The following is a 15,395-nucleotide window of genomic DNA, read 5'->3' as shown; positions in this document are numbered from 1 at the left end:
ACGCTCGGCTCCGCTGTCTGAGTGAGATACAGTATATAATTTAAAAGGCAGCGCATGTGGCTGCGACAAGGACCTGAGGGCAGACGAGATTAAAGAGTTTTACACAAAGAAAGAGGTTTTCGTGGGGGGAAACTCATGAGTCACAAAGCAGGGGATCACAAAAGAGGATCCGGACCATCTTAAAAGCTGCTTAGTGCTTCAATTATGGCATCTTGAGTATCCTCCACCCATCAGATGGAGGGCACCATGTGAAAGGATGAATTAATTTCAGAAACAGTCCAATAATGGCAGACCTGTTTCTGCTGAATGCCACTTGAATCAGATGCGGTGAAGTCAAAGGAAGTGTGAAGGACTGAGGGTAGGTGTGAAGATTGTAAAGGAGCAATCACGTGCTCTTAATTCTTTTTCTGCTACACGTCAACAAATGAGCCGCGGGGGACGCAGGGAGAGGAGCGCTGCGATTAAGTGTTAAATAAAATATGGCCAGCTGACGTGAATTGATCACGGAGAAATGTGGGACAGGGGAAGGCGATTCTTCAAGAGTAGCTAACATAGCTGTGAAAAACCCCCACAGCGGTAGTGTGTGCTTGCTCTCCAGTACTTAATACAACATCATCATTGGTCCTTGTCGCACAAACTCGATTACACGCAATCTTCTGGCGCTTTGATATAGGCGTGATTGTGTTGTGTGCGGGTTGTTGTTTGCTGTTGGATTCAACACAGGACAACAGATACTGTACATGTGTGATGTGGTGAGACTCTGAAAACCAAACCAGGGCAGGTGATGGTTGTCATGTAGGCTATTGTTGGTTGTGTACCTCCACCTGACCTCATTGCTCCCTGCAGCAACACTGTGTGTGTGTGTGTGTGTGTGTGTGTGTGTGCGTGTTATCAACCCATCACATTATCATCACACACATTGTCTGGGGACCTCACACTGTCACGTCCTCACCAAACTGAACAATCAAATGCGGACATGCACAAACGCGCAAAACCAAACTTGTGTTATTGCCTCAAACGCCACAGAAATGTTTGTCGTTTAAATGTTGACATTCACGGCTAGCGGCTAAGCAGAACAAAGCTGATCTATGTGGCTTTGCAATCTCACGATTTACGGTATGTGATGCTTGCATATGAGAGTCTCTGAATATCTGGAGCACAGTAAAAGTTGGCAACGGAAATACGGTGGAGGGCAATAACTTGTCAACAAGGGCATCAACCACCAAAGATCGCGAATGCAACCTAAACAAATTGACTTTCCAGTTATGTGTACTATTAGGCATTTTTGATCAGTGGTAGTCAAGTAGTTAAAAAGCTTGCAGCCACAGCCGGTGTCTCGGTTTAACGAGTAACCGTGTTACCTGGTGACTCTCAGCCGAATGCGTCTTTGGTTACTCATAGTGAGGGCAGCTGTTGAAAACACAAATGGAGCATGTAGGTGTCCTCTTAAAAGCCTTCAATCAATTTTAAGCAAAGCCACCAGTTAACACGGTCACCTGTTACACTGACACACCTGTTGTTGTGATCCTGCAAGAATTCTGTACAACTTGAGACTGCTGTTGGAGTGTTGATTCTGACAACCGAACATGCAACAACCAGACATTTTGATGATGTTAACAGTTTTAATTCAATGTATAAAGCTTGCTAACACGTCTGGATGTCTGGGGCAAAACGTCACTTCCGTTGCCAAAAAAAAAAAAAAAAAAAGTGAAAAAGAAAAGCTGAAGAGGTAATGAGGAGAATAATCGAGATTCCAACATCACGGGGGATTTCATCTCCAGCCTGTAGCAGGTGACATTAATACATGCCTCCTGTGATGGCTGTTTGTTCAGCGTGCCTGTAAAATTGAACCCGGGATTTGAAGAGGAATGGGTCCTTGAGGTCACACGTGAGCGCTGAAAGAATAATGAGAGGAATGGGGAGAGGGGGAGAGAGAGGGAGACAATACACTCCAGTGTATGCAAACACAGTGCATGATCTCCCCCATACAGTCAACAAATTATTATATGTATGAACATGTGCATGTAATCAACAACAACTTTGCATGTCACCTTAGACCACAATCACTAGGGAAATTACTACAATCCTAATCATTTACACATAGCTGCAGCTCTGCATGTCGGGGCTGGTTTTCCATCTGCTCCCCCCACCCCAGGGTGAGTCTCCCTGGACTGGGCAGTCCAGTTCCTGCCCCTGTCCAGCACTGGGGACCAGCTGGTCCGAGCAGGCTCTTCTAATACCGACGTTATTAGACTTGGCAAATGGAGACGTTTAACAGGGCTGGAGCTGAGACTAAAGCCCCACGGCCCTGTCTGCAAATTACATTGCTCTCACAAACAATCCCATTGAAACAAGGCCACTGAGGAGGGACTTTGTGTTTGGAAAGCAAGGCCTTGATGGTTTCAGCTGCTCTGAAACCTGACGAATTGATAATCACAAAGTTTGACATTAAGGATGCAATAACTCTAAATACTGGCTCATAACTCCACTCGAGTGAGTTAAATGGTTTTATAAAGCCTTTTTTTGGTTATAGATATGAGATATAAAACTGTCCTTCATTGTGCAGAAAACGTAACAGCCTTCCTGTAAAAGCCTCCTGTCCACTTTGATTTTCACTTGTCTGCTTTAGCTGATTGTGTAGAACCCCAATCTAGTCGCTTGTGTCCAGACCCGTGTGTGTTTGTTTGCAGTTAAGCTTAAGCTATTGATCACAGCAGATAGCATCCCCTTTTGTTTGATCAATGTGCACATCAGGAGTTCCTGATTCTGATCACACTGCTGAGGAGAATCGTGGTATGGTCTAAAATCTTATTTTGAATGCATGTGTACATACACATTGGTGTATCATTTAGCACTGTTTGTTAAGGAAAATATGCACATATTTCTGCCCAAACATGCACGAAAACATGCTAAACCCAGGTTTAAATGAAGAAGCTTCCAAACTAATACTGCACTCTTTACCTTGTAACTCCTCATCAAAGGTTTTTATGTGGACGTAAGTCATGAGCAGTTCAACCAAGGAAGGATTTTTCCTTCTCATATTGTTTTATTAGAAGGATTTTTAGATGCCTGAAGAGGTGAAAATATCCACATTTCACAAGAAAAATGCAAAAACTGAGTCCCACATCTTTTTATCTCTTTAATTTTTGTCTCTCAAATGTATCTTTCCTTTGACGGTCCTGATCCCAACTGCATTGAGGATGTCAATAATGTGCTCTTCCTTCTGGCAAAATGAAAAGGACTTGAAACTACAAATCCAGAAGAATTCAGATCCTTCAAGGTGTCCATGTCCCTCCAAAGGTTAACAAGATACATCTAGGGAGCAATGAGATGATTCATAGGAAGAAGAAAAGTAACAAATGTACATGATTTCTATTTTATATAGTCTATTATGTATGCATGTTGTTATTTACTATGTATTTGTTTTAAATATATTATATTATGTACTGGGCATCTTGGCCACAGACATTTTCTTGTAGCATCATCTTTTTTTAATCATATCTTATCTTATACTGAAGTGCTTTAAACTCAACTGTCATCTGTCTGCTCAAGCAAAGGTGTCCCTGTGTCTCTCGGTGCGTCTGTGTCCTGCAGGACAGCCGTGGACAACACACTGCGCTGCACAGCGACAGTCAGCTCTGTCTTACAGCGCCCTCCGGTGGCCCCTCTTTGTCATTACACCGAGCGGAGTCAGAAAACAGTGAGCAGAATCGGATGTGGTCATCATCTGTTATTTTGTATCGATAGGCCCAATCCGTGCAGGACCTTGTGTGGTGATTCGGGACCAGCGGGCAAAGAGAAGGACCAGACCGGGCCGGTACCTTGATTCAGTCCGTAGCTGTAGGTACCGAGCATCACTGCTGCTGCTGCTGCTGTTGTTGTTGTTGTTTTGTACCGTTACTCAGAGACATGTTGGACCCGCCCTGAAAACAGACGGATGTGTAAATATTTAAATATGTTTGTTGCTGTAAAATTGAAGCAGTTTGTAGAAAAGCAGCACATGTCTGCAGCACAGATGCGTTCCAGTTGTTCTGGCTCCTTCTCTGTGATTGTACTCCACCTGAGCTAAATGCTACCAGGCTGGTAAAGATCTACGCAGATAGAAAGCGTAGGCTCTCTAACGTAAAATAAATGCATTGTCCTTTGTTGATCTGGCTGTCGGTGCTGAAAACGTAAATTAGATTAGATGTAAGATGCCTCCAGTGTTCGTTAACAATGTAAACAGAAAGTCTGTGAGGCCCATCAATATGGCAGCAGTGCAACGATGAGCTGCTGCAGAGAAACTGCACAATCACTGATGCTAAAACAGCATGAGGTCATTTACTGTTCTCATGAATTATTAAACTAATCTAACACAGTAACAATAAGGACTTTGTCCTTGTGGCTGGGAGGTTTGAAACGATGTTATTGTTATTTCATGGCGTTTTAATGAACCTTGGGCAGTCCTCACACTATAATGGGCTTCTATATCTCATTGTCTCTTTCCTCGATCATCCTGTACATCATGTCTATGGTCTGCTCTTCTTGTTTGTAGGACACATTGATCCCTGCTGCACCGACAACTCGACTCAGATCACGCTTCAGTGTCACCATGCGCTCCTACACCACATCTGCCGCTCTGCTGTGTCTGCTTGCCGGGGCCATGGCAGCTGTTCAGACCCCCCAGACAGGTGAGAGAGAGTCTAGGTGGAGCCAGATGGGTCTGCAGAGCTTGACAATGGTGTAGTCTGAGGACTACACCATTCTGTCCATCAACAGTTTCAGCTGTAAATCTTTGTCTTTGGAAGATAAAATATATGAATACACTGTATGCCCATCGACAGTTCCAGAGAGAAAGCCAGTTTAGATTTAATGGTTTTTTTCTAACGCTAATAAATAGAAATAAGCAAACAAATAGTAAGATAACCGAATTTATCAATAAAAAAAAAATATTCCAATGCTACTATTTCAAAACTAGTTTCACACAAGATCTCCACAGCTTCGAGCCTCTTCGTAGGAAAACGGCTTCAAACTGTAGATCAGTCTGTTGTGGATGAACCAGCTGAGACATTAACTGTTCCACCAGTGTTCTTGGAGAAGCAGCAGGCGAGCTCGGTGATCTCCCGTCAGAAGAGGAACATCGACGGCAGTAACCCGGCTCCGACTTCCAACCTGGAGCAGGTTTGCATGGAGAAAGTGTGCAGCTACGAGGAGGCCAGAAATGTCTTCCAGGACTCGTACCGCACGGTGAGCTCCAGGACTTCACTGTTAACTTCCCTCGTGATTTCTTTTTCACCTCAAAACCCCCGCCTTCTCTTTGCTTTGTCTATATTCCAGTCTGTCTCTATTTCATGAATGCACTGTGTAAATAACCTTTAACTGCGCACTCATCACGCATATTTTCTCCGGCAGGATATCTTCTGGGCTGTCTACATTGGTAAGTGCTGCGTTTTAAAATCATTTTTCAATCACCGCACATCCATTAGCAGTACATTACATCTTCTCATGGACTAGCTGTCTGTGTTTAGACGGAGACCAGTGTGCAGAGAATCCCTGCAAGAATGGAGCCATGTGTTCGGACAGCGTGGGAGGCTACGACTGTGTCTGCAAGTCAGGTTTCACAGGGGTCCATTGTGAAAATGGTGAGGAGGAGGAGGAGGAGGTGTCGGCAAGTTGTGTGTGATCGCCATGTGTTAATTTACTTCTCATGTGGTTTGTGAGTGCCGCAACCTTTTCTCCTCTGTTTCCGCAATGCAGACCAGACTCTGTGCACCCTGGAGAAGGACAAGGGGTGCTCCCAGTTCTGCAAACCAGGCTACACGTCCTACGAGTGCTCCTGCGCATGCGGATGGAAACTCGGCCGCACGGCCCGGGATAAGTGTGAGCCTGCAGGTAAGCCTGCTACACAACACAAGAGCCACAGACTTTATTTCCTGCACGAGTCTCCTTTTTTCTAACTAACATGAAGTGTTGTCCTGCACCAGAGCCTGATGAACGAGCCTAGCCCAGTTTGTGCATTTCATGACTGTCATGTTCTCTATCCAGGTAGCCAGCGGGCTGCCAATCTTTGTTTTGATTCATTTTTTCTTTCTTTCTTTGAGTAATAAAACTCTGTTTACAATACATAACAAAAAACAAGTTGATGTTATTTTGCCTGCAAAAAGAGACGACTAAATATGATTTCCATTAGAGAAATAATGTAACTAGAGAAAGTTATTATAACCATCTCACATTCTTCTTTCAGTCCCATTCCCTTGCGGTAAGGTGAACAGCCTGGGGCAGTGGGATAAAAGACTGTCCAGCAATGTTGCCAGCAACTTTATAGGACTTAGCTGTTTATCTTCAGAGTGCCCCTGGCAGGTAGGAACACACACACACACACTTTCACACTGTGACACATAACAGGGCCCAACAAACCAGCGTCTTATTGCTGCATGCCAATGGTGTTGTTTGCAGGCTGTTCTGAAGAGTTCAGAGTCCGCAGCTTACTGCAGTGGCGTCATTCTGAAGGAGAACCTGGTCTTGACTTCAGCTCGGTGTGCCAACAAATACGAGTCCTTCCAGGTGGTGGTCGGTGAGTAGACAAAACACATAATCATTCTTTTACCACTTTTACTGCTACCGATGTGCTAATTATTTTCTCAATTGTTGGATTTATTGATATAAATTGTCAGAAAATAGTGAAACATACCTGTTTTCATTGCTTGGAGCCCAAAGGTGGCGACTTAAATGTCTTGTTTTGTCCAAATATTCAGTTTCATATCACATAGTCACAGATACGCTTTAAATCTTCACATTTTAGAGAGTTCAACCAGAAACTATTTGGCATTGTTGCCAAACTACTGAAACGATTATTTGATTCATCAAAATAGTTGCCGTTGATCGACTAATCGATAGATCAACTAACCGTTGCAGCTCTCCATGTCCGTATGCGTGAATGATCTTGAGAAACACCATCATCCTGAATGTCATGTCTAACCTGCACCTCCTCAGGCAAGCGCAACACCAACAATGAAGATGGAGAGCAGACACTGTATGTAAAAATAGTTCACGTCCACCCGCGCTTTGTGGAAAGTCGCCCCGAAAATGACCTGGCTGTGATTGAGCTCCGCGACCGCATCATGTTTAAGAGGGAGGTGACTGCTGCCTGTCTGCCTGAAAAAGACTTTGCAGAAAGTGTCCTGATGACGTTACCAGCGATGGTCACCGGCTGGAAAGAACCCACTCAGGGAACTGCTTTCCAGGGCCCTCTCACCCTTAACCAACTCGCATACAACCGCCTGCCTCAGTGTCTGGAGACTCACCCCAACCTGGTGACCAATAAAATGGGCTGCACCACTCCCCGGAGCAATGCTGACTGCACCATGAGCTCCGGCAGCCCCCTGCTCACCGTGTACAGGGAGGTGTTTTTCCTCACTGGGGTGGTCAGCCTGCCGCCAGGGGCCGACTGCAACGACGGCTACATCTTCCAGAAGGTGTCGCGCCACCTCGGCTGGCTGCAGCCTCTCATGGGTTCCTGTTAGGTGGGGTAGTCCGGGAGAACATTATATGTTATGACAAATAATTATAATGCCGGTGAATAAATACTAAAACAGGGAATCGGATGAACTTTTTGATTTAATAGTTGTACAATTTTGTCTTTTAATAATACCCATCTCCTAAAAACCGTATAGTTTTAATCTAGTTTATTGCTTGACTTCCTCATTTATCCACAAGGTGGCGCTTTTGTATCACGCAGAGGGTCAGAAGCAGCAAGAAATGCATTGAATTATTCAGCATGTGTTTTGTGACGTGGACATACCTTTTAATAACCTTTATGTTATGTTATTTTTTTGCAACTTACTGTACTGGTTGACATGCACCTTGTAACACTCCAGTTAATCACTGTTCTGTGAATGTAATAAACCCTAACAACACACCTGCTGTCAGTTCCGTCATTGTTTTCAGGTTGAAGTATACAGCTGTGTTTCTGGAAGATATTGAGAAAAAATGTAAATATCTGAACATTTGAAGTTATGTCACAGATCCTAAGGAGCTTTTTTTTTTTTTTTTTGAATTTTAACTAAACAATCTAAAATAATAATAGAAAAAACCAAAGGGTCAAAAAACAATGTCAATGGAGATGAGAAATTTAACCTTTAGGTTTTATAATGTAGAGAAAACATCAGTATGCTAACATGTGGATGTTAAGTGGGTATAACGTTAACCATATTTACCCTTTTAGTTTAGCAAGTTAGCATGCTAACATTTGCTAATTTGTAAACCCAGTGCAGCTGAGGCTGATGGGAATGTCATTAGATTTGCAGTTAATGTGTCACAAACCAAAGCATTGGACAAATTAAAGCTTTCAGCAGATGTTGTTTTATGAAAAGCCAAGTGATGGTGAAAAGTGATTACTATTGATCCTGAGATTGACACAAAATTTAAAGTTGTTGAGACATTTTCAACCTCATGGTGACTAAAGAAAAGTACATAGTTGTGTGTCAATCCATCCCTTAGTTGTGGAGATATTTCAGTCTGGACCAAGGCAGTGGACCAACTGGCTGGCTTCCACATCTCCAGGGCTGCTAGCATGCAGATAAACACAAAAATAGTGATGAAACAGAAGGGTTAACATGGTCAAAAACAAGAACAAGCACATTTGAAACAACCTAGTGATGATGACTGATGGTGATTTAAACTTAAAGGCTCTTCTATTTCCGTCTATACCTGTCTTGTGTAAAAACCTTCAAGTACAAAGAGGAAATGTAGCTCTGAAAATCTATCTTGACTAGTCGTATATTCCCCTTTTGTCCCAGATTATATTAGCTGGCCCTCACTGTCACATACCACCGTGTTGTCTGGCAACATTTTCCCACAGACACTCGCCCTCTGCAGTCTTCTCACAGCCTCCCCGGTGAACAAGTCCAGGACCGTGACATGCAGGAAGAGAAAAGGAGAGGCAGAAGAATAGGCCAGAGAGAGAGAGAGAGAGCAAGAGACGCCACATAACAAAAAATCTGGCCTGCCACTTCTGATCGGGCGGTTGAAAAGGACAGCTCTGAAAGCTGGGGCCCACGTTGGCTGTTGCCATGGTACTCCCCTAGGAGATGGCTCCTTTCTCCCAAAAATGGTTCTGCTCCTTTACTGGGCCGTTCAGTGGAGATTCATTTGAGTGGAGCTCCTTCCTTCCTGAGTCTGGTCCCGCCAGCTCCATTTATATGCTCAAGTTTGCATGTAGAGACGCACATAAAACACACACAGAACAAGGTACAGCAGCTAAACTTAAACATGCTCTGAACTGCTGAATTCAGGCCGTTTGAAAGTCCTGTTTAAAGTATCACTTAAATATCAAAGAGCAATGGCATCGGTTTGATTCTAGTCCCTGAATCTGAGCAAATAGAGAGACGAGGACGCAACGTGAATGCTGAGACGGAAAAAATGAGTGTGAGATGTTTAACAGACAGTCTGAGAAAGCAAAGAGATGAACTAGCTTGTAATTATGGGGGAGGGATAGAGCAAGAAACTGGGGAATTGTGACATTGACACAGAAATAAATTCAGTCATTGTGTGGACGGATTGATGGACCTACATTGTATTAGACAAGATGAATGAAAAGGCCCCGGAGAGAAACATTAGCGAGGCCGTTACAGATGGTGGGATGTGAAAGCACTCGATACAAAACCTTTCACTCTGCACAAATGGAATTATACTATTGCTGGACAAGATTGCTGCAAGTTTTGGTAATAATAAGTTGACTACTATGTGTCAGGAATGTGTGTACATCTGGGCAGTGTCCTACTAAACCAATAATCCTTCACTCTCCCCAAACCCCACAAATGGATGCATGCTGTGATTGCAAATCCTCCCCAGAGTGTGTGTGAGTGTGTGCTTGTATGAATAGCACATACATGCTTATTTACGTCGTGTGCAACTGGAGGGGGACATCAAATGACAGACTGTGGGAAGGATAATCTGTCTGCGTGGTGTCTGATTCTACGCAGGAGGTTAACAGTATGTCTGAGCGTGGAGGGCAGATGAGTTAAAGTCTCGTGCTATGTGTGTAATGAGCGCCCCAGTATCAGAAGGCACGCTTATGATCTTGCCCAATAATCCCCCAATAGTCCCCAAACATCCATGTCCCCCATATTTTCTCCCTTCAGGACTCCACAGACACATGGTTCTGCAGTCACCCTCCCCATCTCAAACTCTGCCCGGCGCCAGAGCAGCTTCCACTCGGTTGGGCAATTGTGCAGAAGGGTGGCGGTAACAGAGGACCTCGAGAGGTTAATGCCTGTACTGGGATGAAGCGGCTGCAGGAAAAAGAAAGAGACAGGCTGTGACTTTATATAACTTGGCTGTCGTCAAATTCCCCCCATATTTGTTGTTTGACAAGAGTAAGAGTCTCCAGTCATGCATAGCTCCTCTGTGAGGCGTTACTGAGCTTGAGCTAAATGCTAACATTAGCATGCTAATATGCTTACAATGACAATACTAACATGCTGATGTTTAGCAGGTATAGGCCTAATGCTCTCCATCAGTTAGGCATGTTAGCAGGCTAACATTTGCTAATTGGCACTATTGCCTTTATCGTTTGCGTATCATAATTACGAGCAGTGGAGTAAGAACAAAACGACTTGTAATTCCAGGTCAAAATATTTCTGATAACAATATCGTCCTATTAGTAAAAATAACTATAAAGACATTGCTGCAAACTATTAGCAATTCCATCCAAACAAAATCCATATTAACACAAAGTGAATAGATTCGGCTAGTTTAGAAGGAGCTATGTGTGTTTGTGTCTGGTTTGACTTTAATTAACTGCTAACACAACTAAAATAGCAAATCTAGGACATGTATCTGCTTTGAATGCAAGTCAATATGGGTAACCATCTAGGAATCAACGTCGCCATGTTGGAATAATGAGAGATTTGGCTGTTCTTCTTGTTCTGATGACATTTGCATAAATGTAGCATAAACACAAAGTACAACTGAGGGACAATGTGAATGTCATTAGTATTTGGTCATAAACCAAATACTGGACAAATTGTAATTTGACCTGATGATGGCGAAAGTGAAGGGATCACTAAAGCGATTACATGTCAACCTGAGGGGGATTTGAATGTCTGTGTCAAATTCCATGCTAGTTATCCAATAGCTGTTGAGATATTTCACTTAAAACCAGAAATATCAACCGCATAGCGCTGCTGGAGGAAAAGTCAGAGGATCGTCAAAGTTAGCAGGATTCATCCTCTGTGGACCATGAACGTCTGTTCGTGGTGATCCATCTAAGGATCCATGATCATGGAGCCTTTTTCCACACCAAATGAGATAGACAAACAAACATACTTGTAAATAAAAGTCTCACTTCATCTGATCTTTGATGACTTTACTGTATCCAACTTTCATCGTTTCCGTGTTAGTTGACAATTCCGCTTTAAAAACAACACGTTTTTTAAAAACAACACGTCACTTTTAGTATGTGGACATGATGAGTGGATGACAGAGGAGGAAGGTAAATCCTCGAGCTGCCTTTATTCCACTGACGTCACCCTGACCTTCTAAGGGTTAAATCCTGTTTAAAGCCATTGTGAAACCTGAGGAGCTGACGGAAAGGTCTCTGTGTGTGCTACTGCCTATGTGGTGGTCTTTGAAGTGGTCAGATAAGAACGCTTTGTGTGTTTGTGTGAGGTCTTCTATGTATGTGTCCTGTCCTCCAGATACACAACATGCAAATCTACATATAGATTGTCTCAAATTGACACGCTCACATTCAGGTGACCTTTAATATCTACCCTCCTTCTGCAGTGCTTGGAAACTTCGAAACGGCAGGTTTTTAGTATTCTGAGCAGCCAGTGACAGGCGAAGGGTACACACTACTACTCAGTGACTGACTCAGCACATTTCACTAGTATTTGACAATAATTGTAGTATTTCTACACAAAATACTTGTTCAGCTGACCCTTTCTCCATAACGCATCCTCCACCTCTGTTAAATAGTTAAAAATTGGATGTGTGTCTGGAAACAAAATGCTATTTAAAATGAGAATTTTTCTGCTAATTTCAGACACCTGCATCCTGTCATAGTTAATACATCCTGTGAGGTCGTAGGCTCTCATCCTGATGCTTGTCACTGGAAACAGCTGCAGCATGCGGGCCTGTATGTCGGCCATCCTGCCATCATTCCGTGGCTCATTGTGTTTGAGCCGAAAAGGGTCTTAACGAGGTGAGGCAACCTCCGGGCAGCACGGGGGAGGGGGGGGGGCTAATGTAGCCTAATGAGGGAAGGAGGAGAGAAAGGAAAGAAAGAACATAAACAGAGACAAAATTATAGACCCCTTTACAGCAAACGTCCTGGTTATGTCATGGTGTTAGCTGGAGGCAAAACAAAGGAAAGACCTCACTGGAGTAGGCTAAAGTTACGCATCGAAAATGTCAACTTACTGTGTTGTTAGGTGCCAGAATCCATATCACATACATTTGAGATAATGAACTGTGACTGTGACTCTAACAAGCTACAATATTAGCTTTTTTCAACTTACTATACAATGGCTTTTAAATGACTCTCTGCGACATACTATATTATGACTTTTATTGACATACTATAATATGGTTTTTATTAATTTTTTCAACATACGATACAATGACATTTTTATGACTTATTTCGACATACTATGCTTTAACTTTTTTCGAGATACTACATGATCACTTTTTTTTGACATAATATACAATTATTTTATAAATAAATAATTTCAGCATACTACCCTATGAATTGTTTTGATGTATTTTACTATGACATTTTTTACATACTATACTAAACATGTTTTATTATCATTTTCGACATTTCTTTTTTTGACAAATTGTGTATTTTTGACACTGTAATATGACTTTTATATTAACTATATTATCACTTTTTATGACTTTTTTTGACATGCTATACTATGATTTTTTTATGACTTTTCTATGACTTTATTCGTCATACTATACTTTTAATAACTTTTTTCGACATGCAGAGATATTTGAAGAGGTATAATGGAATGGGTGGGCTATAATCCGTCAAATAAAACTGAGATGAATTAAATCAAGTCATTTTGAGACATAAATAAACTTTTAGTGACACGGTAGGAGCTTTATCTCTTTTCAACAAGTGGAAAACTGCATTTTATGGGTTGCAGGTCTACTACCACTTATATCTAAACAGTAAAAAGTACTGAGTTGAGATTAGATACCCCAACACCATCTCAAGTGTGATTTTATTCTGTACTTTTTTGCTTGTGGTATATAGATCAATTTCAGCACTTTTTGCTGTATTCTCGCTGTATTAAATATTTCAGGTATAACCGTCATTATCGGAATTATGAAAAATATGGTCGTGTTTTGTTCTACCTCGGGTTGGGGTATCTGAAAAGCTAAAGCCCTTTTGCTAAAATGGATGGGCCGGAGCGACGCTTGCCTGATCTGCTCGTGTGCTTTTGCGCTTCTTTTCCCCTGAACAATTGGCTTTCCTAACCCGAACCATTCCTCCCTCCAGACCATCCATTCTAGCATCAACCATAAGTTGCCGTGCCCGGCAAATAAATAGTCAGCCACATAAACCCCCCTTAACACTACAGATTACATGTTGGCTTTAGCTGTTTCCCCCTGTCCTCCAGTCTTTGATCTTTGTGCTAAGCTAAGCTAACTGGCTTCTGGCTCCAGCTACATATTCACCATACAGAATGGAGGGTATCAGCCTACAAATCCAATCTCTCGGCCAGAAAGGGAAAATGCGCATTTCCCAAAATTATTATTTCATACAGTCACAAAATGTTAAAGTTATCTTCAAAGCGCAATATTCAGTAATTAGGCCTACGTATTAATACAAGTCATAAATATACTATCACCCTACACCGGCGGGTTAATGTTCTTCCAAAAACCATTATGTATAATAGAGCAATGATTGCTTCTTATGTGCACAATCCATCCCTGCTGATAACAAAGATGATGAGAACAAGCATATTGATGATGTACAGCCTGAGCCTGTCTGCTGAGTAAATGAGAGCCATTAATCTCCTTAGTCGTCCTGTTTCGAGTAGAGACCCCTCCCCTCCTCCTCTTCCTCCACCCCCTCCTCCCGTGCTGTCACTCTGAGACTGCACCTGTCAGATTAGTCTCACATCCTCAGCTGCCACTCCATATAATACGCCTCCTTACTGCCCAGAGCCTGCATGTCATCTCACTTTGCATGTATTTATGTGTGTGAAAGGGACATGGGGGGTGGGTGCAGGCAACGAGAGGTCAATCCCATGCAGAGTGTTTGACTGGTCGTTGGTTCTCAGCTCATATTGCAGCAGGATTTAGCTTTTTACCATTAACGATGAAGAGAAGATTAACACCCCCAAGCCACTGGATTATTTCCAGTTCTATAAAATGAGAGCTGAGAGAGTGGATGTTTGTATCTCCATTGTCTGATCATATTTTAGACCCGTAGCATCATTATGAATACCTGGTCAGAGGTGTCATGGCAGCCATCCTTTCTCCTGATTGGCCAAGTCTGCGTTATCAATTTTGGGACCCAGTGCAAATTGTGACAACGTTGCCATAGATGACTTCCACTGGCTCACATGCACCATTATAAAGACAGGATGGAAGCCCGGGGTGGGGGTTGGGTGGAGGTAGTGGGGTTGGTGGGGGCTACACCATTGAAAGCCTCCCTGGTGGATGGACTGAAGCAGCTGAGGCGACAAGCATGTGACGAGAGGGAGAAATAATAGGCACCACAGCGATTTGTGGCTGTGTCAAGTAGCCAGAAATAATCAGAGTAACCCAGAACAAGAAGCTGGAGTACTTTCAAAATAAGAGCATCAATTCGTAAAATGAAAACGCATCAGTTGCAGAAGAAGGGGGCTGGGATTTGTGAGTTGACCTTTTTCAAATAGTAGACTGTAGTAAGATGGCGACGGGTCCTCACTCCATGAGTATGATGCCGCTGCTCAGCAGGTGGGCCCTCCATGAAGCGCAGGGTTGTGGTCCCAAGCTGGCTCTTTCCGACTTCAGTCCACATGTTGGAGTGAGCTAAACTGTAAACCCTAATTTGCAACTAATGGTCTAATCAGTGCCTTGGACGACAATTTGCTGCCTTCAGTGCGTGTCTGTAGCCTGGTAAATGCCTGAATGAGGCAAATAGTAATATATTTTAGATAAAGGCACTATTCTTTTAATCAACCTGTTGTTGATTTTTTTTTTTGGGGGGGGGGGGGGGTTGATCTGTAGCAATATATTCAACAAGCTGATTTGAGTGTTATGTTAAAAAGGATTGTCTTATTTATCTTAAGAACTTTATTCTGAAAGATCTGCCCGGAAATAGAGTTGTAATAGTACAACTTGACACTGTATTGGTTTATTTTCTATGATTTAGCGCAGTCAACCAGGCAAAAACAATACCAATATCTGGAACT

General features: G+C 42.7%; 1 protein-coding gene across 1 annotated transcript; it reads left to right on the top strand.

The window, feature by feature from the left end:
- Nucleotides 1–3,670: 3,670 nt before the first annotated feature.
- proza (protein Z, vitamin K-dependent plasma glycoprotein a) lies at nt 3,671–7,897 on the top strand. Its single transcript, XM_031872232.1, has 9 exons — nt 3,671–3,840; nt 4,535–4,670; nt 5,066–5,226; nt 5,392–5,416; nt 5,508–5,621; nt 5,737–5,871; nt 6,224–6,339; nt 6,436–6,553; nt 6,973–7,897. The coding sequence occupies exons 2-9, from the start codon at nt 4,592–4,594 to the stop codon at nt 7,500–7,502; spliced, it is 1,278 nt and encodes a 425-aa protein (XP_031728092.1). The 5' UTR covers nt 3,671–3,840; nt 4,535–4,591; the 3' UTR covers nt 7,503–7,897.
- Nucleotides 7,898–15,395: the final 7,498 nt, after the last annotated feature.

The sequence above is a fragment of the Anarrhichthys ocellatus genome, unplaced genomic scaffold (assembly GCF_004355925.1).
Source record: "Anarrhichthys ocellatus isolate YVR2014 unplaced genomic scaffold, GSC_Weel_1.0 scaffold62, whole genome shotgun sequence".
Classification (NCBI taxonomy): Eukaryota; Metazoa; Chordata; class Actinopteri; order Perciformes; family Anarhichadidae; genus Anarrhichthys; species Anarrhichthys ocellatus.
Note: the sequence above shows the minus strand (reverse complement) of the source record. Positions and strands in the feature narration are given on the sequence as shown.

What these genes read in the sequence shown, in the direction of transcription:
- proza (XM_031872232.1), top strand. Translation starts at nt 4,592, where the DNA reads ATGCGCTCCTACACCACATCTGCCGCTCTGCTGTGTCTGCTTGCCGGG. An exon ending in TCCAGGACTCGTACCGCACG is followed by an intron (nt 5,227 to 5,391) that starts GTGAGCTCCAGG and finishes TTTCTCCGGCAG; the next exon opens with GATATCTTCTGGGCTGTCTA. An exon ending in GTCCTTCCAGGTGGTGGTCG is followed by an intron (nt 6,554 to 6,972) that starts GTGAGTAGACAA and finishes GCACCTCCTCAG; the next exon opens with GCAAGCGCAACACCAACAAT.